Here is a 23,246-nt window from a genome sequence, read left to right on the forward strand (position 1 = left end):
CCACTAGTGTTGTCTGTGAAGTATCAAGCTGGGCTTAAACATCCAAAACCTGCAAAGAACTTTAGACCACTCTCTTCAAATACACTTTAACCCAAAATACCTTTACAATCAGGCAGGAACACCATGAACCCGAACCCTGTTGTGTTGAGGGGCCCAGACCTTTTCCACAGCAGAGACGTGAGACTGGTTAATAATGGTGGCTGGGGAGAGAGGCCCCCCACCATCGTGTTGAATAATGCATATTCCCACACAGATCAGCATTTAATCGAATTAGCACATAACAAATGACACCAGGTGAAGTTTTGGAATTTGGGGCCTCGAGGCGGCCGACAGCTCCGTTTGTCCTCTGAATGCAACCAAACCTGCTGTTAGTCGAGCATTCTGGAAACTTTAAGATGAAATCTGTGAGCAGAAGCACATTTCACAGAAGGCAGCGGTATGAACGGTGTTTGTTTAGGAGATTTAACTATAAAGAATAAAATATAAATGCACTTATATCAGAAACGGCTTTTACATCTGTTAAAAATGGTTCTGCTGTAGTTTAATGATTTGGATGTAGAACTGTCCTTTCCTTTGGCCTTGTAGAAGAAGAAGAAGAAGAAAGTGTCATTTCTGTAGCGCCTCTCAAGATAAAATCACAAGGCGCTTCACAAAAACAAAAAATATAAAAAAGCATTTAGAAAATGTTTAAAAATATATTTAAATTGAGCTAAAATAGACAATTGTGATTAAAAAATGTTAAAAAAGAGAGAGAATGAACAGGAAAGAGGGAAATCAGTGGATCCTGAGGAAGGTGGAATAGGTGGGGAGAGCAGATTAAAGAGAGAGAGGTGAAGAAGGTCATACAAAAGCCAGCTTGAACAAGTGAGTCTTCAGCTGCTTTTTAAAGGAGACCACTGAGTCCACTGATCTCAGGCTCAGGGGGAGAGAGGTCCAGAGTCTGGGGGCCACAGCAGCAGATGATCTGTCACCTTTGACCTTTAGCCTGGTGCTACACAACCAGTAGGCTTTGGTCACTGGACCTCAGGGACCTGCTGGGGGTGTAGGGACTAAGAAGATCACCAATGTTAGATGGTGCTTGTCCATGTAAGGCCCGATAGACCAGAACCAGGATCTTGAAATGAACCCTGAAGTTGACTGGCAGCCAGTGAAGCTGGAGGAGAAGCGGGGTGATGTGGGTGTGTTTGGAGGACTTGGTCAGAAGCCGAGCACAGGCGTTCTGAACCACCTGTAGACGGTTCAGGGAGGTTCTGCTCAGACACGTGAAAAGAGAGTTACAGTAGTCTAAGCGTGAGGAGATGAAGGTGTGGACAACTGTCTCAAGTTCAGAGCGGGACAGAATGGGACTCAGCTTAGCAATGTTCCTGAGATGGAAGAAGGAAGAGCCAACAAGAGAACTGACATGAGAATCCAGGGTGAGAGCTGGGTCAAAGGTCACACCAAGATTCCTAACAGAAGGTTTGGTGTGAGAAGCAAGCTGACCAAGAGAGTCTCTGACATTGGGAACCAGCTTGTCTGGGGCACAGATGAGGATCTCAGTCTTATCTTCATTCAGCTGAAGAAAGCTCCCAGCCATCCAGGCTTTGATAGAGTCTAAGCAGGTGTGTAGGTTGTAGGATGTGCTGGGTTCGTGTGTTTTCCCCGTGAAGGTTCAAGTTACCCCAGAAAAGCAGGAATCCAGAAAATAAAACACAAGGGTCAAAGCCCGGGGTCAGCTTCTCCTCTTCAGGGTCAAATAGTTCCTAGCTGACCCCCTGAGAGGAGGCGTTTGTCTTCATTAGATTGATTATTTTTCATCAAATGCACCAAATTTCTAAAAAGAAAAAGTGTAACTCAATCAAAAAGACTTTTTTTAGGATAGGAACTTGAATCCTTTCTGCTGTTCAAATAGAATATCGACGAGCTCCTCTGAGCTGGAAGCCTTGGAAGTGTTTCGGTGTACATGCTGGACTCACCCGCCAAAACAAGCCGCGGCTCGGGCGATGGGAGGACGGAGTTTTACAAGAAAGCCAAACGAAAACCTTTGAGGGGGAGCTTTTTCAGTGATCTGCAGCTGAAAGAAGACGACAATGGTAAATATTTATGGATTCACGGTCGGTTTGATTTATTCTCCTCTTACTAAACTGGCCTGAGACTCAACATGGCCTTTGACCTCTCCTCAGAGACCACTCACTCCTCCCCCCTTTGAGGGTGATTCAACAGGTTGGTAGGAACAATAAACCCACAGCCTCTTTCACGCCGAGGCTGTTGATCAGAGCCAGCACGAGCGGAGAGAGGAGGAAACCAGGTCAGCGGAGTGTTGAGCATAGCAGACATATTTCAGATGCGTCTGATGCCAGACTGAGACTGAACACCAGTGTGCTGAGCTGGGAGCTATCTGTGTGTCTTTGTGGGACACGCAGCGGCTGTGCAGGAGCGTCCATCTGATCTGAACCCAAACATGAATTAAACCAGCGGGAAAAAACCAGAGTGAGGGTCCAGCTGCCTACCCAGAAGGCTCCTCGGAGCTGGATCTGAGCTGAATAGAGTAACCGTGTCCAGATGAGTGACTGGAAACCAGTCGGCGTGTGGGTGGGCTGAGGTTTCTGGGGTATCGAGTAAAAGGAGAACGCTTTCTGACAGCTTGGCTTTGTGGCTCTTACATTTAACTAAAGTATTCTTGATTGATTGTTGCTCGGCTCTTTCTCCGGACAAAAGAAGAAATCCCATCCAGCTGAGTGTTACTGTGTGAGGCGCTGATGCATGAAGAACATTCAAACGTGCCACACCTGCTAAAAGTTCTCCTGAATTAGATTTAAAAGCCAAGAAAACCAGAATAACATTGAAAACCGTGGACACAGGGGTTGACGAGGAAACCGAGAGGTGAAAGAGACGTCCGCAGACGTTGGATCAGAAGTGGGCTTCGTGGAAGGGTTTTAGCTACACGGTCAAAGCATGGAAACAAGACCTAGTAAATCTACTTTAAAGGTGCAATAAGTAAGAGTTTTACAGTGAAATAATCCCAAAACAATTTAATGCCTCGACTATGTTGTGTAGAAGGTCACATTGAAACTGATTTTCTTCTGAGTCAGCTGAGGGTTGCGAGTTTTTCTCCTTCTAAAAAAGGCTAAAAAGGGACGTAGTCTTTGTTTACAGTCTGGTTAAGCTAACGCTGCTGCACCGGTGACACTGGCTGGCAAAATGCAGCAGCATTTTGTAAAGACAAAGTTGTTTCGTGTACCCCTTAGAAGCCACAACAACCTTTTGTTTTATGCTAATATTGGGTAAAGAAGACTGGAGGCTAACATTGAGCTAAAAATGCTAACACTGAATTAAGATATCTCAAGCTACTTTTTTTTCCAGTGACCAACAACTATTTATTACACTGAAATGTTTTTATCTACTTGTTAACTCACTGTGTGACTCGTCTCCACTCGTCATCTTCTGGTCCTGATGCATAACTGACAACAGCCTTGAAACGTAGGAAACAGGAGTGAGAAAGTGACTTGTGTGTTTGGAAAATGGACTGCAGTACCCAGGTTTGACCACATGGTGTCACTGTTACTTCATTATTACAACATGCACCTTTAAAGCCGCAGCATTAATACAATAGACATATTTTCTGTTTTAAATGCTGATTTCCTTTGAGAAGATTATAGATCACTTTAAAAAGCAGCTTTTTTTCATTCTTGAACCAAATTGACATTTGATGGAACTGAACCACAGCAAACGAACTGAATCAATACCAGTACTGAGTAGTACGATAACTTTGATGAGTGACATTTACTAGATGAAGTGGATAGTATTTTTTAAACAGATTTACAGCGGGGACAGGTACATTTTATTCATGTTGGTGTCTTTGGGATCACCAAAGTCCCGTTTTCCTGGTGGGAGGCAGGGTGACGGTGACCCAGGCGGGAGGCAGAACCCATCGGTCCGGCCGGAGGAAGATAAACAGGCTGCTCTGTATTGTTCTGCTGGTATCACAGAGAAGCTGTCGGCCCGCGTGATTGAAGGCTGAACCTCCCAAAATAGGCGCTCCAAGGCCGGGCTGCCTCCACCCCCACACCCTGTTATAAATAACCTGTGTGTGTATGTGTGTGTGTGTGTGTGTGTGTGTGTGTGCGTGCGTGCGTGCGTGCTGCTAGGGTGGCCCTTAGAAAGTGAACCCACTGAAAACAATAACAGGAGGCAAACGACGACAAAGATATAAAACTCCACTGACCTTTTGATTCTCTCGCTCTCTCGCTCTCTCTCTCTCTCTCACACACACACACACACACACACACACACACACACACACACACACACACACACACACACACACACACACACACACACACACACACACACACACACACACACACACACACACACACACACCAGCTCATGTGAATCAGCCACAAAACATGTTTTCACCATAAAATCGTAACTAGAAAGTTTCCATTTTCAACAGAAATGAAATGCTTGATGAGTTTGCTTAAATCTGCTGAAATTAAATAGTTGTTTGTTTCTAAGGAGATGTTTTGTGTTTTGTGAACTGACATCATCCAGTTTTCCTCTTTGTTAAGTCTCTTCAGTTAAAAATAATGTTCTGTGAACTCTAAGTGACTTCTCAATCAAAAGTGTGTGCGTGTGTTTACACTCGTGGGAGAAGATGAGGGTGGGCACCGTGAACAGATGAGGCGGGTAAAGGGAGGCTCGGACTGTTATCTGCTGTAAAGATTGGAGGAGTGTTTACCGAGTTAAATGGTGTGTGTCATCACTACGCAACTCCTGTGTAATGTTGGCTGGTGGGTCTGCTGTCTGGGACGTTTTCACCTCCATTAAAACCCACAGAAAAGGAAGCTTTGGCTCACAACAGAAACATTTATTCATCGGATGAAACTCAGAGCTGAAACTAACACTGTAGCAGCATGAGGGCTGTTGAGACGTAAAACACTAAGAAAAGTGTAAAATATTAAAAACATCAAACGTACAGTTCAGTGAGGACTAACGGTTCTGTTTTTAGTCAAACCCAGGGGCGGATCAAGTACATTTTGCATGGGGGGTGCAAAAGGGGGGCCAACGGTCTAGGCAGGGTGGACCTCCTCTTGAAAGTATGTAAATAGAATCAACATACAGAAAATTTTGATTAATAATTACAAATTTTGTCTCATTTCTGTAGCTGTTCAGGCTTTAAATTTGCCTTTTCCATGTTTTATGTTTATTTATTTAGCAGACGCTTTTATCCAAAGCGACTCACAGTTTATAACCTATAGGGCATGTTCTGATCCGTGGGGGAAACCGGAGTACCCGGAGGAAACCCACGCATGCGTGGGGAGAACACGCAACTCCAAGCAGAAAGGCTGCAGCCGAGTTTCGAACCTGCAACCTTCGTGCAGCAAGGCAACAATGCTAACAACTGCGCCACCATGCAGCCCCATTTGATTCCCGAATTTGATTTTGCATTTTAGACTTTACTGTTTTACCTTGCACCTGAAAAGCTCACTGATTGGTGCACGAATAAATGGCGCTGCCTTGCCGCATAAATTACAAAAATAACTGATTTGCAAAATAAATACAGAAGAAAATCCAGTGGAAGCATAAATGCTACGGACATAAAATCATAGGCAGCGGCTTTTGGTCAAATCCTTTAGAATCACAAGAAGTCGAGACTTTTTTTCAGCGTTTTAAAAACTTTTCTTTGAAATTTTTTAAATTTCCATCTCGGGAAATGTTTCTCTGGCACTTTTTGACTTCCATATTCTATTTGAATATTATGAATTTATAATACCAGAGACTATTAAGGCCCTATTCTCACAAATGTGTCTTTGATGAAAGAAATGTTAATTTTATTTCCACAAATTTGACATTTAAACATCAGAAAATACTGGTTTTATACAAGGTGATCACTGATTAGGTCTTTACTATTAAACAAGCTGCAGGACATTTCACTTATGGGCCATTCCCATCTGTACTGGGTCGGCCCGGGCCGGGTAGCCCCAGCCTGGCCCGGTTGATTCCACACATACTTGCCTTAAGCCCAGGTGGGCTGATTCTACCCACCAATCAGAGGCTTGCTCTAATGGAAGGTGTGAATTTGCTGTCAGCAGTGGGTGTGTTGGCCCTGGTCGGCCTGAAGCAGACCCCCTCGAGAAGAGGGCTGAGAATGAGCCTCGGTTGGCCTGGAAAAATACCAGGCCACCCAGATATGTAAACAACCTACGCTACCCGGCCCGGGCCGACCCGGTACAGGTGGGAATAGCCCATAGGATGTTTTTACGGGATAAATAGGTTTTTACCACCAAGGGACGTTTTATAGTAATGGCTGCTTCAGTCAGACCACCAGATTCCTGTAGGATCGACATCTTCATGGATATTATGTGGAGCCCTCTGCCTTGGGACTAGTGGTCGTTGGCGGCGGCTGGGGGCGCTCCTTGGGTAGTGCCCAGGTAGTGGTGGGGGTTGCCAGCCTCCCTCCCAGGGCGCCCTGGATTGGTGTCTTGACTGCTGCCGTGGATCTGCGGCTGTCGAGGCAGATGGCTCCCTTGATGGCGTGTCTTTCATAACCTGTCCAATCAGAGTTCAGCCTTGTTTTTACTGTGGTCTTTTAATGTGTTATGTGTACGAGTGTGTGTGCCTGGGAATGGTTTGTGGATTGGAGGTGAAACTGTCACAATTGTTTTAAGTGCGGGAAAGGGAGGGAATGTGGGTTATACGGGTCATTTTACTCTGTTAAGCACTTTCTGTTGCTTCCTGTGCATGAAAAGTCGTTGTCGTCGTCTTCCTCCGCTTATCCGGGTCCGGGTCGCGGGGGCAGCATCCCAACTAGGGAGCTCCAGACCGTCCTCTCCCCGGCCACCTCCACCAGCTCCTCCGGCAGGACCCCAAGGCGTTCCCGGACCAGATTAGAGATGTAACCTCTCCAACGTGTCCTGGGTCGACCCGGGGGCCTCCTGCCGGCAGGACATGCCCGAAACACCTCCCCGGGGAGGCGTCCAGGAGGCATCCTGACCAGATGCCCAAACCACCTCAACTGACTCCTTTCAATCCGGAGCAGCAACGGCTCTACTCCGAGTCCCTCCCGAATGCATGAAAAGTGCTTTATAAATAAAGTTTGATTTGATATTAAACTGCTGCGTTTTATTTAAGCTGATCAAAGGTTTTGCATAATTAGAAAGCCCAGAGGTCTCAGAAGCAGAACTTCTGATATGTTTCTGATCTTTTAGGAGATTCCTTCCTTGTCCTCAACAGCACCATGGGCGATCCAACAACCGTTTTTCTACACAAACACCACCTCCACCTTTCCTCTCAGGTCCCTCTGTTGTGACTGATGTCTTTTCCATCCTGCTGCCTTCTCTCAATTAAGAGGAAAAACCACCAATCCCTTTGACCTTTAGCTCGACTGGTCTGTTTCCACTAAACACACAAGTGCTACCTTTCCTATTTTAGTCAAATCCTCCTCCGTGTCGTCAGACTTTTAAAGGCTCGTCTGGTTTCCTGCCCTCTCGTCCTGACGTTCGTAAAAACGCAAACCTGCTAATAACAGCGCCTGAAAGCGACCTTTCAACACGCTTAAATCTCCTCTGAACTTCTGCAGGAACTAATTCATCAGCACATTCCTTTAAAGGACAAACAAACACAAAGTGAAGCTTCAGAGTTTATTTTAAATCACAACGTTCGTATTTATATGAAAACAGTCAAAATGAACATAGAAACTTGACGATCCAGGTTCCTCCTATCAGAACTCATCCAGGTTCCTCCTATCAGAACTCATCCAGGTTGCTCCTGCAGTTCCGTAGATGCTGGAGGGACCCGAGCACCTCCTCCGTGGGCCTCCTGCCCAGCTGTTTCCCCGCCCTGCTCCTGACACTCACCGTCCCGCTCTCACACTCCTTATCGCCCACCACTACAGAAAAGTAAAAGTTACGTTCAGAAATGTAAACGTCAGCAGAAGAGCGCATTAATGGAAAACACTCCACTGCTCCAGCGTGTCTTCTTTACCAAATATGTAGTTGTACTGGGCCAACTGAGCGGAGCGGATCTTCTTATTTAAGGTTGCACCCGGATCTACATCCAGATCAACCACGAAGCCGGCGTCACAGAACTGCTGGGCCACCTTAAAGAGAGATGGAGGTGCTTACATGGAAGATTTTATCTTTGAAGCTTTTAAAAGTCACAAATTCATCATGTCATGAGAAAAAAAAAACCCTGTTGGTGGCTCTGCAGCTGACTGACCTGTCTGCCATATGACTCACTGCTGCCCCCTACAGGGATCACCGATATCTGAGCCGGAGACAGCCACAGGGGCCTGGAGAGGGGTTAAAGCAAAACAAGGTAAGTGGTGAGTTTGAGGACAGCAGTGATGTCATAAAATCCTCTCGTTACCATTTTCCTCCAAAGTTTTCGGCCAGGATGGCGATCATTCTCTCCAGTGATCCCAGTACAGCTCTGTGGATCATCACTGGTCGGTGCTTCTGTCCATCTCGCCTGAGGGAAAGGATTTTTTAGAAGCAGCTATAAACTATTTAGAGCTGAAAGACACAAACATTGGACTTTAAACACAAATGCACGAGGGTGCACGTGCGGGCTTAAACCAGGACCGATGTAGACCCGACTCACCCCAAGTACTGGAGGTCGAATCGGATGGGCAGCTGGAAGTCCAGCTGGATTGTGGCACACTGGTGTTGCCGGCCGATTGCATCTTTAATCAGGATGTCGATCTGAGGTGGAACAGAGAAATGAGACACATCTGGAGTCGAGAACATCTCAGCTGATGAAGACCTCAAAGTTCAAATCTCAGACAATCCGAATCTTCTGAAAAGGTTGAATATTCTGGACTCAGTGTCAGCTACTGAACCCAGAAGACCTGCAGAGGGTTCCTGAGCCTTTAGATGGTCTCTCAGTCTGAGCTGGATTACTGACATAAACAGACTTTTGCACCATAACCTCCCTTTTAACTCATTCACTGCCAATGACGATTAAAGTCGTCATGTGCATGTTTTTACTGCGTGGGCGTCGGACGAGCCCCCGCACCGTGAGAACAAACATCTCAGCTCTAAAGCCGATCTTCATCCGCGTATGTCACACGTCACGTGATCAGGAAGCAGAACATCCATGTGTTAGGAAATCGTTTTGGGCCGCTGCTGTAAAAAAAGTGAGGCGCGAACCGGAAAAGCTTCTGCCGATCACAATTCAACAACGGATTATGGAAGAATGGATAACGCTCGAAACACGCGGATTCTTCCTGATGTAAGAGGTGAGTCTCCGCTTTGTTTTGGTAGTTTTGGTGTCGACATCTTCCTAGCGCGCAACGTTCTGTCACTCTTTAAAAAAAAAACAGTAAAAACGGCGAGAAAAGCTGGCGGCGAAAGCGTTAAAGATCTTGCAGAAGCCCTCGGTGTTCTGCAGAACCACGGCTGTTCAACAACAACAGTACATTTAGACTTCTGACTGGCTGAATTATTTTTATTCACTTTACAATTCTGTGCTTTTAGGTTATTAAACACGGTTGGAGAGGAAATCCAGAATTCAGAAAAAATGAAAACAGAAGAATTCGATCTAGTATTGCTGTCGAAGAACGAATGGATACCCACAGATGTTTGATACTTGGTTACCTGTAACATAATCCTCAACATATTCAGGAATATCAAGGTATTTTTGAGCCCCATCACCGAGTCCTATTGTGACATCACAAAAAGGGAACTTTTGAAATGACTCGTGGAAGTATCTGAATACTGAAAACAAACAGAAACAGAAAACGGACGGACGGGTTTTTGGTCACATTTGGAGCTTAACTAGGCCGCAGCGGCCCACAGTGCAGCACGAAAGGATGCAAAGGTCAGATCCACCTCCTTCTGAGGACATCAAACAAACTAAGTGACTGTTTCAGCTGTAAAGCTATTTTACTGGAAAACATGGTGACAAAAATGCAACAACCATCCAATTTTCATCAACTAACAACTTTCAAAAATATAACCTACAAAGTTTGTCCATCTGTGGAAGCCCCGCCCACTGACCTTTGGTCCGTAGAACGCTCCGTCTCCAGGATTCAGCTCCCAGCGTTCACCAAACTGCTGCAGACTGTTCTCCAACTGCTGCTCACACACACACACACACACACACACACACACACACACACACACACACACACACACACACACACACACACACACTCAGCCTCAACTGTGCTTATTTAAAGAGCATCCTTGTGATTTTATAGACTCTAAACAGGACAGAACCACTCGTGGAGCTGGCTGGTTAAGTGGAAAAGATTAGTTTCTTCTGTTCCAGCGTCACACACACACACACGCACACACACACACACGACTGAAGATGTGTGTTTACCTGCTCGGCGTCATCCCACTGCTCAGGATCTCCGAGGCATGGCGTGGGACGAGTGGAGAGCAGGCAGTGGAAGGAAAACCCAAACACTCGATAGACGCTCCGCACAAAGTCCAAACAAGCCACAATCTCCTCCTCCAGCTGGGGCAGAAGGAACGACTCGAGTCAAGGGAACGCTTTGAATAATCAGCCAGGCTGAACGTTTAAATTCCAGTTAGAGATAAAAAGCGTCTCTGGGATTGAATCAGTGCTGTGATCTTCGGATTACTACGGCGTAAACAGAGGAACTGGAGACCTGACACCGCAGGAATGTTTCAGGGCTCCGTGTGGGGGGTGAGGGTGACGGCGCGGCTGCAGGAGCAACACGTATCATGTTTGAGCGGGACAAAGACCTGCATTCATCTGGGCCGAGGCCTCCTGGAACAGTTGTGCACCGAGCCACATGTGATCCGTTTTATCAGAAATCAGCCTGGTTTTAAATGCTCTACCTGCTCAGGGGCGCAAAAGATATGAGCGTCGTCCTGGCAGAACCTTCGGACCCGAGTCAGACCTCCCAGAGCTCCGGAGAGCTCGTTCCGATGCAGCGCTCCGAAGTCGGCCCATCGCAGAGGAAGCTCCCGCCACGAGCGAACTCGATGCTCAAACATGAGACTGAAAACAAAAACGATGAGTGGATTTCTGTGAGGATCCAGCTCTGAGTGTGTGTGTATGTGTGCGTGCGTGTGTGTGTGTTTACCAGTGAGCAGGACAGTTCATGGGCTTTAGAGCGTGTGTGAGAGAGCCCTCTGACGTCACGGTGAACATGTTCTTGCCGTAGTGCTCCCAGTGGCCCGAGCGCTCCCACAGCGCCGTGCTGAACAGAGTTGGGGTCACGACCTCGGAGAAGCCTCGCCTTCGGTATTCGCTCTGCGAGAGGTCGGGAAGGAAGGATGTGAGCAACAATGGGCCCACGAGCGGGTCAGGCTGCGACAGCGGGGTCATTATTAAACATCCCGATGGCCGACTCGTAAATCATCAGAGGTCACGACCCCAGCGGAAAGCGCTCGTGTGTGTTCACGTTTCAGTTGCGGGTCTGCTTACAGGAACGTTTGTTAACGAAAGTAAAAAACAGCTTCCAGTTTAAGCTGACCTTCCAAATCCAACAGAGTCAATAAACTGTTTTATCTTATTATTCAATAAAAAGGACGAAATCCTGAAGAGCCTCTTTTAGATCGTTTTAAATGTGACCTTCATCCACCAACATGAACACAAACACACTTATTTATTTACATATAGCACTTAATCATGCAACTCAAAGTACTTAACAAATTAAAAAAGGCCCCGCATACCCACATTCCCTCCCACCCCCAGATGAGCCAGACCAGCTAAGACAAGGATAAGGAAACGCTATCAGGGGAGCCATCCGCCCCGACAGCAGCAGCCGAGGCACCGACACAGGGCGCCCAGGGCAGGGAGGGCGGAGACCCCCACCTCCACCCAGGCACACCGGGAAAGCACCCAGGCCGCCACAGCCGACCACCGCCGCCGGGGCAGAGGGCTCCCACAGAGGAAGCACCGGAAAAAGGTTCAATTAAGGTTAAAATATAAAATCATAAGAGCTAAAATGAGAATATAGGGGTCTCTAGGGGCATTTGTGACATTTAAAGGTCTCTAATAAAACTTTCCACCATCTTAACTCTTTTCCTTTACGTTTTACTGCACCTACTGAAAATAATCAACGGGAAAAGAGTTTAGAATAAACTTGGAGGTGGTTGGAGGCCATCCATCCTCCATTTGTGCCGGTTAAAAAGGTGATGGGCTGTAGCTGGGATCTAGAATGACTTCTAATGGAACTGGGATGTTGGATCACTTCTCTTTAAACACGCGGCCATGGAATCACAAGAACAAACTGAATTCGATCCAACCGACTGATTCTGAAACGTCTGATTCTTTGAGAAGGCAACAAACACAAAGAATGAAAAATCTAACGGCAGGTTCTTATTGAGGTGAAGCATAAACACGATTTAAAGGTTAAATGTGTCCGTTTGTGCTTTAATCTGAGCTTCCGAGAGCAGAAAAGTCGAGCTGACCTTGATGAACTCCATCAGGGTGTTGTAGATGTGGGCTCCTTTAGGCAGGAAGAAGCAGCTGCCTGGGCTGACCTCGTTAAAGAAGAACAGCTCCTGGTCCTGAACATTAAAGACGCCATTTTTAATAGTCGTGTTTTCCTGCACACATTCACGTTTTACTTGTTCTTCTTCACATCTGACCATTCCAATACGCCTGTGGTCTCTCCTCCTCGCCGCCTCCTGCTCCCTCTCCCATGCCTCCCTGTCCGTCTCTGCTGGAAACGCCACCCCCATCAGGCGCGTTAGGCCCGAGGACTCCGTCTGATTGGCCAGGGTGATGGGGGACAGCTGGGGTGATGCAGAAGAGAGAGAACGGTGAACCACAACAGTGATCTCCATCAGAGGGACGACAGTGAGCCAGCAGGGGACTGGAAAAGAAGCATCACATCCCGTCACGGTTTCCAGCCCCATGCTGTCGTGGAATTCCAGTCTGCCCAGTGTCAGCCCAGTATGGAACCGGCTACCTGGGTCAGCGGTGGAACGGAAAATTCCAATTATCTTTTTTCCAGCTGATTTGGGGATTTTACTCAGCCTGTTGGATCATCAAACTTGATGAAAACGTCGGAGCTAATGTCCGTCCACCGATCCCGGAGCCAACGTCAAATAAAAGGCTAACCCCGGCTTTCCACCGGAGCCGTCAGCAGCACGTTACTGCAGCAGCACGTCATAGCTGCTGATAGGAACCGCTGTGGTCAACAGAACCTTTTCCACCGGAGCCGTCAGCAGCGCGAGTCGGCCGCGTCTCAGGAGCAGCATGTCGCGGCCTTTACGCACCGGTTCTATTTTCTACGCGCGACGCCTCTGAAACGGGTCAAGTTCGACATTTTTGGGGAAGGAAAGACAGGAAATCGGACGCGGAAATGGAGAGAAGCTCCCGAGATTTTCAGAATAAAGAAACGTGCTGCCTTCCGGTTGCTTTACTTTTAAAAAAAGGTTACTAACTGTGCGGCCCCGTGAGAAGTTATCACCTAGCTAGCGGTCTCCTTTGTTTTTCAGGTCCGTATTGGCGATTATAAAACGGACAGAACATAAAACACAAACCATGTTGTAATTTTCTCCTGCTTGTTGTTGTGTTTACTGACAAAGTCACTCGTGTGACTTCGTGCTCGGTCGGTGACGCTGCTCCCCTGCTGCTTCGCGTCTTGTGGGAAGGGCCAAGCAGCAGCTTACGCGAGCAAGACGTGCTGCTGCAGTAACGTGCTGCTGACGACTCCCGTGGAAAGCTGGGGTTACGCACAGGTCAGCGCAACACACCTGCAGCATCCTGAAGACCTTGAGGAAGCCTGTGTGTGGGAGGAGGGGGCCACGGCACACCGACACACTGTCCCCACACCTGAGTCACACAAAGACGAGAGCAGGTTTGCTACAGAAATGCTAATCGACAGGAAGAGTGTGTGTTTTTACACACCTGTACACTGTGACAGAGGAGCCGCTCATCTCCTCTTCGACAAGCTGCAGCCTGAGCTTACTGTCCTTCACAGCAAAGACAGCCAGGAGTTTTCTCATTGGTTTCATTAGCATTCGTAACAGCGGTGAGTAGTAATGAGCTCAGAGCTGCTTTATGTGGATGATACTTTAAACCCTAACCCGCACACACACACACACATGCACGCGCGCACCGACCTGGAAGAGTTCTCCGAGCTCCTCTGAGTTCAGCTCTAATCTGAAGAAAGGAAGTCTGAGCGCTGCAGCCTCTCGACACTTTTCCTCCACTTCACTCAGAGAAAAATGACTGTTGGTAAAAAAAACAAAACAAACATTCAAAGCCAACATCTGGAAAACATGTGGTGGCGCGACAGGACACGGGGCAAGAGGCTGCAGTGAAAAATAAAGGTTCTTACTGTCTGACCTCCACCTGCTCTGTTCAAATGTTTTTATCCATACGAGAAAAATGTGTTTTTATGAGAAAAAGCAGAACGTTTCACCTGTTGTTCAGCACGTGGTCGCAGTAAAGTCCAAATTCTGACGCTCCTTCTCTGCAGACCTCTGAACCAAACACACCCTCCAACACACCGCTGAGGACACACGCTCCTGTCCTCCAAGCTGCCTGGAGACCGGGGTTGTTACAGAACAAATACGGGTTAACGTTCCAGAGAGAACACGGGCCAAAACAAGCCTCCGGAGGAAATGGTTACCAGAAAAGGCTCCATTTGACCCGAGAACATGTTAGCCAGTCACTCTTAGGTATTTCATTATAAGACTAAAACAAACAAAACTTTAATTCGAAGTTTTTTAAATATTATAGACTGAAGGTGTAGATGAGATGCAGATTAGATTAATTACCTGTTTTCCCTCAACTGTATCAAACCCCAGAAGCTGTAGTTCACAGTCTGCCTCTAGAGGGCGCTCCAGCTCCCACAGCTCCCCGTTCACCCTGCTCACCAGGGCTCCTTTCAGCCTGCAGGAACACACGCATGAACACTGGTGCCCCTGCAGAGACAAAGCACGTCCAACAACCCTGCAGCTGCGGTGCGATTACCTCAGACTCTGTGCAACAACGAGAGGTGTGCTGACACCAGCTGTTCCCTTGACCGTCCGGCCATCAGCCAGCTGGATGCTGAGGGGTTTCTCGGCAACTCCCTTCTTCCCTCGTTTTTCCCTGAGAGACTCAAAGACTCGGAGTCGCTCCTTTAGAGATGGAGACGGCTGAAACTGGAGAGGAGAAGTCAGTCAAACGAAATGGAAGGTCACAAAAACACGACAGAAGCAAAATGCAACAAAAAAAAAAGCCAAGGTGGAATAAAAACTGCTGTTCTGATTAAAAATCCAAATATTTCAGGATTTCAGTTAAGAGTGGAGCACTAGAAACGCCCCTCTCACAAAATAACTCATTTTCACCCCTTATTTATTAGCTGTAACACCCTCACTAAGGGATGCGATGCTTTTAACTAGGAAGAAGAAAATAACATTTCTACAGCGCCTCTCAAGATAAAAATCACGAGGAGCTTCACAAAAACAAAAATGTAAAATATAAAACAGAATTTAGAAAACGATTAAAGATATATTTAAAAACAGCAAAAAATAGACAATTGTGATTAAAAATATTAAAAGAGAGAGAGTGAACAGGAAAGAGGGAAATCAGTGGATCCTGAGGAAGGTGGAATAGGTGGGGAGAGCAGAATAAAGAGAGAGAGGTGAAGAAGGTCATACAAAAGCCAGCTTGAACAAGTGAGTCTTCAGCTGCTTTTTAAAGGAGACCACTGAGTCCACTGATCTCAGGCTCATGGGGAGAGAGTTCCAGAGTCTGGGGGCCACAGCAGTAGATGATCTGTCACCTTTGACCTTTAACCTGGTGCTGCACAACCAGTAGGCTTTGATCACTGGACCTCAGGGACCTGCTGGGGGTGTAGGGACTAAGAAGATCACCAATGTAAGATGGTGCTTGTCCATGTAAGGCCCTATAGACCAGAACCAGGATCTTGAAATGAACCCTGAAGTTGACTGGCAGCCAGTGAAGCTGGAGGAGAAGCGGGGTGATGTGGGTGTGTTTGGAGGACTTGGTCAGAAGCCGAGCACAGGCGTTCTGAACCACCTGTAGACGGTTCAGGGAGGTTCTGCTCAGACACGTGAAAAGAGAGTTACAGTAGTCTAAGCGTGAAGAGATGAAGGTGTGGAGAACTGTCTCAAGTTCAGAGCGGGACAGAATGGGACTCAGCTTAGCAACGTTCCTGAGATGGAAGAAGGAAGAGCCAACAAGAGAACTGACATGAGAATCCAGGGTGAGAGCTGGGTCAAAGGTCACACAAAGATTCCTGACAGAAGGTTTGGTGTGAGAAGCAAGCTGACCAAGAGAGTCTCTGACTTTGGGAACCAGCTTGTCTGGGGCACAGATGAGGATCTCAGTCTTATCTTCATTCAGCTGAAGAAAGCTCCCAGCCATCCAGGTTTTGATGGGAGTCTAAGCAGGTGTGTAACAGCTGCAGCTTAGACATCTCATGGGGCTTGAAGGAGATGTACAGTTGGATGTCATCTGCATAAAGATGGTAGGAGATTCCTTTGAAGGAGATCAGGATGTGCTGAAGAGGAAGCAGATAAAGGAGGAAGAGCAGAGGCCCCAGCACAGAACCTTGTGGGACACCATGGGTAAGAGAGGTGGTGGAGGACCTAAACTTGGAGACGGCCACAGAAAAGGAGCGCTCAGAGAGATAAGAGAACCACTCCAGAGCAGATCCTGATAGGCCTACCCAGTCTCTCAGCAGCAGGTAAAGCTTAAAGTACTGAAGCAAAACTAACTACAAATGTATTTATACAGCAGGCATTACTCTCACTAGGCCACAGCTTCATGTTGTGAATGAATGGATTTGTGGTAAAAGAAAGTCTGGAGTAACTCTGAGAATTAATCATTTATACCCTCGCTCAGTCCTGAGAGCATAAAGTCTAACATCCCAACAATCACTTCACGGATTGGATATTTTTAAAGCAGATTTACTTACTAATATTAGCATGCAAGTATGCTGTCATTACTCAAAATGACTTTAGAGGTTAATCAGATGGAATAAAGGCAGCGTACGACACAGCTTCACCACCGCTCTAGTTTCTTTATGTTCCTACATCGAGACGGACTTCATTTTATTCTTCTAAATAGTTTTGATTAATAGTTCTTTAGTTTCTAAAGATTTGTCTAATTTTATTCTTTTTTCAATCATTTCCATTCTAATTCTTGTTGACCTTGAGATCACCACGTGTAGTGTGTGAGTAAAAAATTATAAAATTAAAAAGTACACGGAAAAAAGGGCCAAGTTCAAAGTAGCCGTCTCCATCTGGAGGGCATCTGAAACCTTCAACTAATAACACTCAACTTAAAGTGCAGCTTATGTTGAGTCAAATTAATTTTAATAAGAAACGTTTATTTTCTTATGAGTTCACCAATAATGTGTCAAAGGCTACAGATTTTAAATTATTTGCCAAATTATGTCAACTTTTGACTTTAGGAGCCTTTCATCTCTAAGTTAATTATACTTACAAAAACAAACAACATTCATAAAAGTACCAGGACTGAGCTTTTTTTTTTAATTAGCCAGTTTTTAAAGTCTTTCAGAAAATGAAAATTAATTTTAAAAAGTCTGATAGGCCGCATTTAGTTTGTTTTACATGAGAAATTACCTACTTCACATTTATTTTAAGTTGTTTCGATTTTTCCTTTGAAAAACGACTTAATTATTAAATAAGAAGTCTGTAGGAATAAAGCTTAACCCTTTGATGCATGAATTATGAAATCTTCAACCATGATTTTTTTAACCATTTTTCTCATTCATCTTTAGGTGTGAATGAAACAAATTTCATATTTACATATTTTTTGTGAAATGTAATTTACAAATAATTTATTACATGTCCACCTCAGTGGACAGTGTGCAATCTGAACATGAAACATGTTGGCTTGACTTACTGAAGTACAAATGGAGGGGTTCAAATGCAATAGTCTTCAACAGCTGTGCTTAATAGCAAAAACAAATAAATAACAATTTTAAGTAGCTATCCACTGTAGTGACCATCATGCATCAAAGGGTTAAACGAAGTTAGTGAACTTGGAAAACGGCACAGAACAGCCTTCTATCATCTCAGAACCAATTAACAGCGCTACGTCACAACCCACAGCCCTGGATGCTAATGCTAACATAGCCGTTTCTGGTTTAGGTGGTCGCACCTTGCCGTAACGCCTGTGGAACGGTACACCGACTGCCGACTTCCGGACAACCTGCCGAAACAACTGGGTCACCGCCATCCTAAGCACGTCTGTCTAACGGGTCATTTATCCCGATAAAACGACCACATAACACTTCTTTCCTTCCCACGGAAGCGGCCATAACACATGAATGCCGAGGAAAAACGTGATGACGTTTTAGGAGCGCCGAATTGTGACGCGGCTGCGCGCGCTCTACACGCAGGAGCTGCGCAGTTGGAAAACGAGCAAAAACTAATAAGGAATATCAAAGAAATAACAGGTAAAGCTGGTAAAAGTTGTCGAACATTTACAGTGATTAAATACTAACGTCAGAGCGCATGCGCCGTCTGACAAAAGCGCCCACACAGGGAAGCACCAACCTGCTGCATCCCCACGGGCTAAACAGACGTCAGTCACAGCACTGGGTGAGCTCTGTGATGGACAATATTCCCAGGATTCTTTTATTGACCTGGTTCAGGACTACAAGTATCTTTAGAAAGAACTGTAAATATAAATATTTCCCTCACGTGTAAACATCCCACCAGTGACTAAATCAGGCATGTACTAAAAAACTTGAATCGTTTAATTAAAGATGTATAATCTGCAAACCTCAATGGTTAATCCTTAAATGTATCCAATTTTAATAGTTAAAAAAAAATCTAAAACAGTAACCGTCTGGCGGTTTTCAATTTGCACCCAAACTGGCTCAGCTCCATTTCTGCACAGCTTCCATCAACGTCGGTTTCTACCTGAAGTTCCAACAATCTGCCGCTTGATGGCGACAAAGCACCATAACAGTTAAACCCTTTATAGTTTATTTAGCGCCTTATTCAGTTTAAGCTCATTTTCTGAGCTGAGAAAGTAAAAAATAACGTCTTAAACACATTTCTCTGCTTTACTTCACATGTCTGCCAAACACACAGATCACCATCATCCCTAAAGTAGACTGCACTTTACCTTTGTTCTTTGTAAAAAGTGACACCGACATTAAATATAATTTAATGGCTGATTATTTGCTGTATTTGGGGTTAACACCTCTGAAACCAGTGTAATTTGTTTCATATTAAGGTTTAAATGGTGCAATGGGATCTTATATATGCGAGTCAAAATATTTTCCTGTTTAAATCAAGTCATTTTATAGTTTACTAGTAATACTTGCTCAGAGAGCGATGCGTTTTGCAGGAGACCCCAAAACAAAACAAAAAAATGCCTTGAATGAAAACATAATTTTATGATAACTGTCATATTTGTGCCATGTTGTTAATGCAAACAGCTAATCCAGGCGCCGCGTGATCCCAGCGGTTCATTATCAAGTAGACAGGCGATTCAAGAACCCTAGAGCTAGAAGAGAATGAAGGCTGTGTTTCAGATTAAGTGTCTTTGCAGCTGAGCCAAGGAGGGAGGAAAAGAATCGGATCTTCCAGGAGGAATTTAGAGAAAACTTCAAGTTGAATAAAATCACAGAAGCAGAAAACACCTGTTAGGAGTGCTGAAAGATTAGTGTTCAGTGCAACCATCGGGTCTTTAGATAGGCGACGTATGTAGTTGTCATTGTGCTCAACTAGATGCGGTCTACTCCTCTTTGCTGCTGCGGGATGTGTGCATGTTCATCACAACAGAAAGGATCAGACACCCAAAGAGCAGTGATATAGCATCATTGATGAGAACAGCAAATCAAATATATACAGCTTAGTTACATCTTCACACATTTTTCACTCAAAATCATCAAACTGAAGGTCAACAAAGAAAGAAAAAACTGTTCTTTACAAAACCAAAACCTTAAAGGTGAGCGTGCTGCGGCTCAGATGTGCGCGTTAACTGCGAGTACTTGAGGGGAAGCCGGTTAACGCGTGAATGCGCTCATCGCTGAATATGCAGACGTGTGGTGGATCTCACTTTAACATGAAAGGAAGATTTAAAAACGGATTAGCGGCTAGTTTCAGTCTGCACCTGATAAAAGAGGACATCTGAACCTGAAGGGTGCAGAAACCTTTCCTGGAGAGGAGGAGCAGCGGAAAAACAAACCGGAAGAAGGGAACCAAAACTTTAACACATCTGTTTTAAAATAAAACTATCCCAAATTTATCCGGCCGGGGAGGGGGGGGGCACAGAATGATGATGCAACGTTAAAATGGCCGCAGGTCTCTAAAAACGGGCACAAAATGCAGCCCAGCAGAGGCAAATAAATCAAAAGGGTGAAATCCAAATGAGCATAAATACCGCCTCCTCTTCCTCCAGTTTAATTGAAACTCTGCATTTTATTCAAGTCACAACAGGTTGAAAAGTGTGGTTCAAACATAACGTTTCTCCCCATTTCACCATCTAATACAAAACTAACCAATGCATCCAAAAATAGTCACGTCACCGAGAGGAAACTCTTCACCCTCCTCTTCTGAGAGATGCGTTCAGAAGGGCAGAAAGGTGCGGCGGACACTGCAGGAACAAAAAATAAACTCTCTTCCAGGGCGGGACACGTCGTTCATCTTATTTACACAAGTTAAAAGCTTAAAGGAGAAGAGTGGCATCACTTTTTATATTTACAAGCGTAGAGATGGACAGAGGGGGAGAGAGGAGAGGAAAAAGGTAGAGCAGCAGGAGAATATTTACAGCCAAGTTTTCTGAAATGACCTGAAACAGCAAATCTGAGCACTTTAGAGGAGAGATGCACAGCAAACGTCCATTTAGTCACGAAAGAGGAAACTTCTCCCATCGCGTCGGTTAATAAACGGTGAAAAACAGGTTCGACATTATGAGAAACGTGGTTTTTGTGATGAGATGAACAGAAGATAAGTGATGTGGCTGGGCGCAGGCTAGCCTCTGGGGTGGATGGATGAAGAGCGGCCCGAACTTTTCGTTTATATTCATGTGAGCCTCCGTTAAAAGCGCTAACATTTTCTACGTGCTAGCCTTAGCATGAAAGCTAATGTTTCTACAGCACCTAGCTGCTCTCGTTAGCGTCGTCGCGGGCGATCTTCGCCTTTTTCTGCACATTTCATTTAACGTTTCCCAGAATCACAGACAGAAAAAGTCTAAAGGAAACATTTCACCTCTGCTTCAACTGTCTGGTTTTTATTCTCATGCTGCTTTTGCTAATGACAGCTAATGTGTGTGGATAAGTCGGTTACACAACACTCTGCCTGACGATCAGCTCTTACAGTGTAAGGCGACTCTGGCTACCAAGCTGCAGGTTAAAGTTGGATATTTACACACAACAGGGCTCATACCAGCAGGGCTAACACACACTGCACTGTTAGATGTGTGCTTGAACTTCTCATTCAGCTTCAGTAGCGCGGCGGGAGGAAAGGCCTCTTCTGGAAAGGACCGCCTACGAAAGGAGGACCGGGGCGCTTCCCTCTGCGGAAGCCCCCGCCCCGGGGCAGATCTTGAGACGGGCTGCGGCCCCGCAGCGGGGGTCTCTGTGGGACGGGAGTTGAGAGGATCGGGGGTCGAGGGCTGGGGAGGGTGAGGAGAGGGACGGGGTGGGACTGAGGTGGAGGACTGCCGGGAGGTTTGGAAGGGGCGGAGTCACCGGCGGGGGAATTAGGAGTGGTGGGGGAGGACGTGGGAGAGGGGAGAGATGGAATCAAAGGCTCCTTCACTCTGCCCAGTAGAGGTGGAGGGACACCTGGGGCGCCTGGGCGGTGGAGGGGCGGGGTGTGACGAGGGACAAAAGACTCTTTAACTGTGCCGGGGCGAGGGAGCCGGGGGGGCTCGCCCAGTAGCGACGGCATGAGTGGCGGGGGGGTGATTTTTCTTCCTGTGGGTCCCATCCTGCCACGCTCCGCACAGTCAGGCTTCATGGGGAGAGGATGAGACCGGCCGGGGTCGACGGGGACCAACAGTCCCCCGACCATAACTGCAGAGGGCACGGCGGGGTGAGTGGGCGGGGGTGAAAGGCGCTGCAGCGAGGAGGGTGGAGGGGGTGGAGGGATCGAAAGGGGAGGGCCGAAGAACGGGGGTGTGGGAGGAGGAGGGTGGAGGAGGTGTGATGGAGGAGTCTGGATGTTCTCAGGGTGGTAAGGCATTTGAAACGCGGTCTGAGGGAGGTGTGGGAGGGGAAGCGAGGGAGGAGGGTGAAGATGTGGGAGAAGGAGGTGTGGCGGGGGAGGAGGCGGAGGAGGAAGTGGAAGAGGAGGCATGGAGGAAAGCCTGTCCTCTGCACCTCCCTGGACCATATTAAGAGGCGGTCCAACGTGAGATGGAGGAGGCGGAGCTTTGAGGTACTCCTCCTCTTCATACCACATAGCAGCACCAGGCCGACTGCCAGCCCCTCCCCCTCTTCGAGAGCCTCGACCAATCACGCGGATGCTCTCTACCGTCTTGATGCGCTCTCCAGCCAGTGGGCTGCTGGAAAACCCCCGAGTCTGGGCGGGCGCTGCTTCAGCGTGGTGTGACACCAGAGTCTCGATCCGGTGGTACTGGCCCTCCTTCGTGTCTTTTTCCGGAAGCCCCCTCTCATCCTGCTCCTTCCTCCCACTCACACCTCCATCTTCAGAGCTGGTGCTCGCCTTACGAGAGCCGGCAGAGAGCCTCCTCTCTCCCGCTGCTCGGCTGTTTCCCATAATCCTTGGCTGGCCATGCTGCTCATCCTTCTTACCCATCACCCCTTCACCCTGCGAGTGTGAGCTGCTCTTTTTAGCAGATCCGTACCTAGAGGAGTTGGGAGCGTCTCCACTGTTGCTGCGTCCCGACGGAGCGACTGCAGCATCCCAGGGTTCGTTGCAGTAGGCCGTGGGTGAAAGGTTGTGACCTCCAGATGCTGCGGGCGTGTCCATGATCTCGTCCTGCGTTGGCGTGCCGGCCGCTTCGTCTCTTACCGGGGTCCCGTCCACCCCGTCAGGACTGTCGTCGCCGAGGGCGAGGCTAAAACCTGGGTTGCCCTGCAAGAAACTGTTGATTTTTGATTCCAAACTCGGGGGAGAGACGGAAGGAGCAGTAGGACGAGGAGGTGGCGGAGGAGGGGACAGCTGTCTGTCCTTCTCCCAGTCTCTGGTTTTTGCAGCTGTGTCCTTTTTGAGGCTGTTACCTGGAGGGGTTTTGGGCTTAGGGGTGGTCGGGGTAACTGGGGTTTTGATGCTTGAGGATTCTGGAGAGGTTCGGGCGGAGGTAGCAGAGGCGGTGTTGGTCACACTTTGCAGCAGAGAGGACAACGCTGTTCAGAAGAAAAGAAA

General features: G+C 46.9%; 2 protein-coding genes across 4 annotated transcripts in view; both read right to left on the reverse strand.

Moving 5' to 3' along the window:
- Positions 1–7,608: 7,608 nt before the first annotated feature.
- On the reverse strand, positions 7,609–21,435 carry tars2 (threonyl-tRNA synthetase 2, mitochondrial). 2 transcript variants are annotated; one of them, XM_015950391.3, is made up of 18 exons: positions 21,300–21,435; positions 14,893–15,065; positions 14,697–14,811; positions 14,339–14,460; positions 14,037–14,145; positions 13,822–13,886; positions 13,668–13,746; positions 12,555–12,701; positions 12,375–12,473; positions 11,042–11,211; positions 10,794–10,956; positions 10,309–10,446; positions 9,981–10,058; positions 8,584–8,684; positions 8,350–8,451; positions 8,200–8,272; positions 7,966–8,080; positions 7,609–7,870 (listed from the first exon to the last, which is right to left on the reverse strand). In XM_015950391.3, the coding sequence occupies exons 1-18, from the start codon at positions 21,348–21,350 to the stop codon at positions 7,728–7,730; spliced, it is 2,043 nt and encodes a 680-aa protein (XP_015805877.3). In that variant the 5' UTR covers positions 21,351–21,435; the 3' UTR covers positions 7,609–7,727. The 2 variants fall into 2 exon arrangements, with proteins under 2 accessions (XP_015805877.3, XP_015805876.3); XM_015950390.3 differs by lacking the exon at positions 21,300–21,435 and adding an exon at positions 18,058–18,256.
- The window catches only part of rprd2b (regulation of nuclear pre-mRNA domain containing 2b), a 51,540-nt gene continuing 49,417 nt past the window's right edge, over positions 21,124–23,246 (reverse strand). For both annotated transcript variants that reach the window (XM_054741136.2, XM_054741135.2), the window contains exon 10: positions 21,124–23,227. In XM_054741136.2, coding sequence (XP_054597111.2) covers positions 21,357–23,227 — 1,871 coding nt within the window. In that variant the 3' untranslated portion in view covers positions 21,124–21,356. The remainder of the gene's footprint in view (positions 23,228–23,246) is intronic.

The sequence above is a fragment of the Nothobranchius furzeri genome, chromosome 5 (genome assembly GCF_043380555.1).
Source record: "Nothobranchius furzeri strain GRZ-AD chromosome 5, NfurGRZ-RIMD1, whole genome shotgun sequence".
NCBI classification, from domain to species: domain Eukaryota; kingdom Metazoa; phylum Chordata; class Actinopteri; order Cyprinodontiformes; family Nothobranchiidae; genus Nothobranchius; species Nothobranchius furzeri.

Bases quoted from the DNA above. Each gene is read 5' to 3' on its own strand.
- tars2 (XM_015950390.3), bottom strand. From the start codon at position 18,135: ATGGCGGTGACCCAGTTGTTTCGGCAGGTTGTCCGGAAGTCGGCAGTC. The intron at 12,702-13,667 runs GTGTGTTGCGCT...GCATCACCCCAG, and splicing joins AGGTCTTCAGGATGCTGCAG to CTGTCCCCCATCACCCTGGC. The intron at 10,059-10,308 runs GTAAACACACAT...GTGTGTGAGCAG, and splicing joins AGTGGGATGACGCCGAGCAG to CAGTTGGAGAACAGTCTGCA.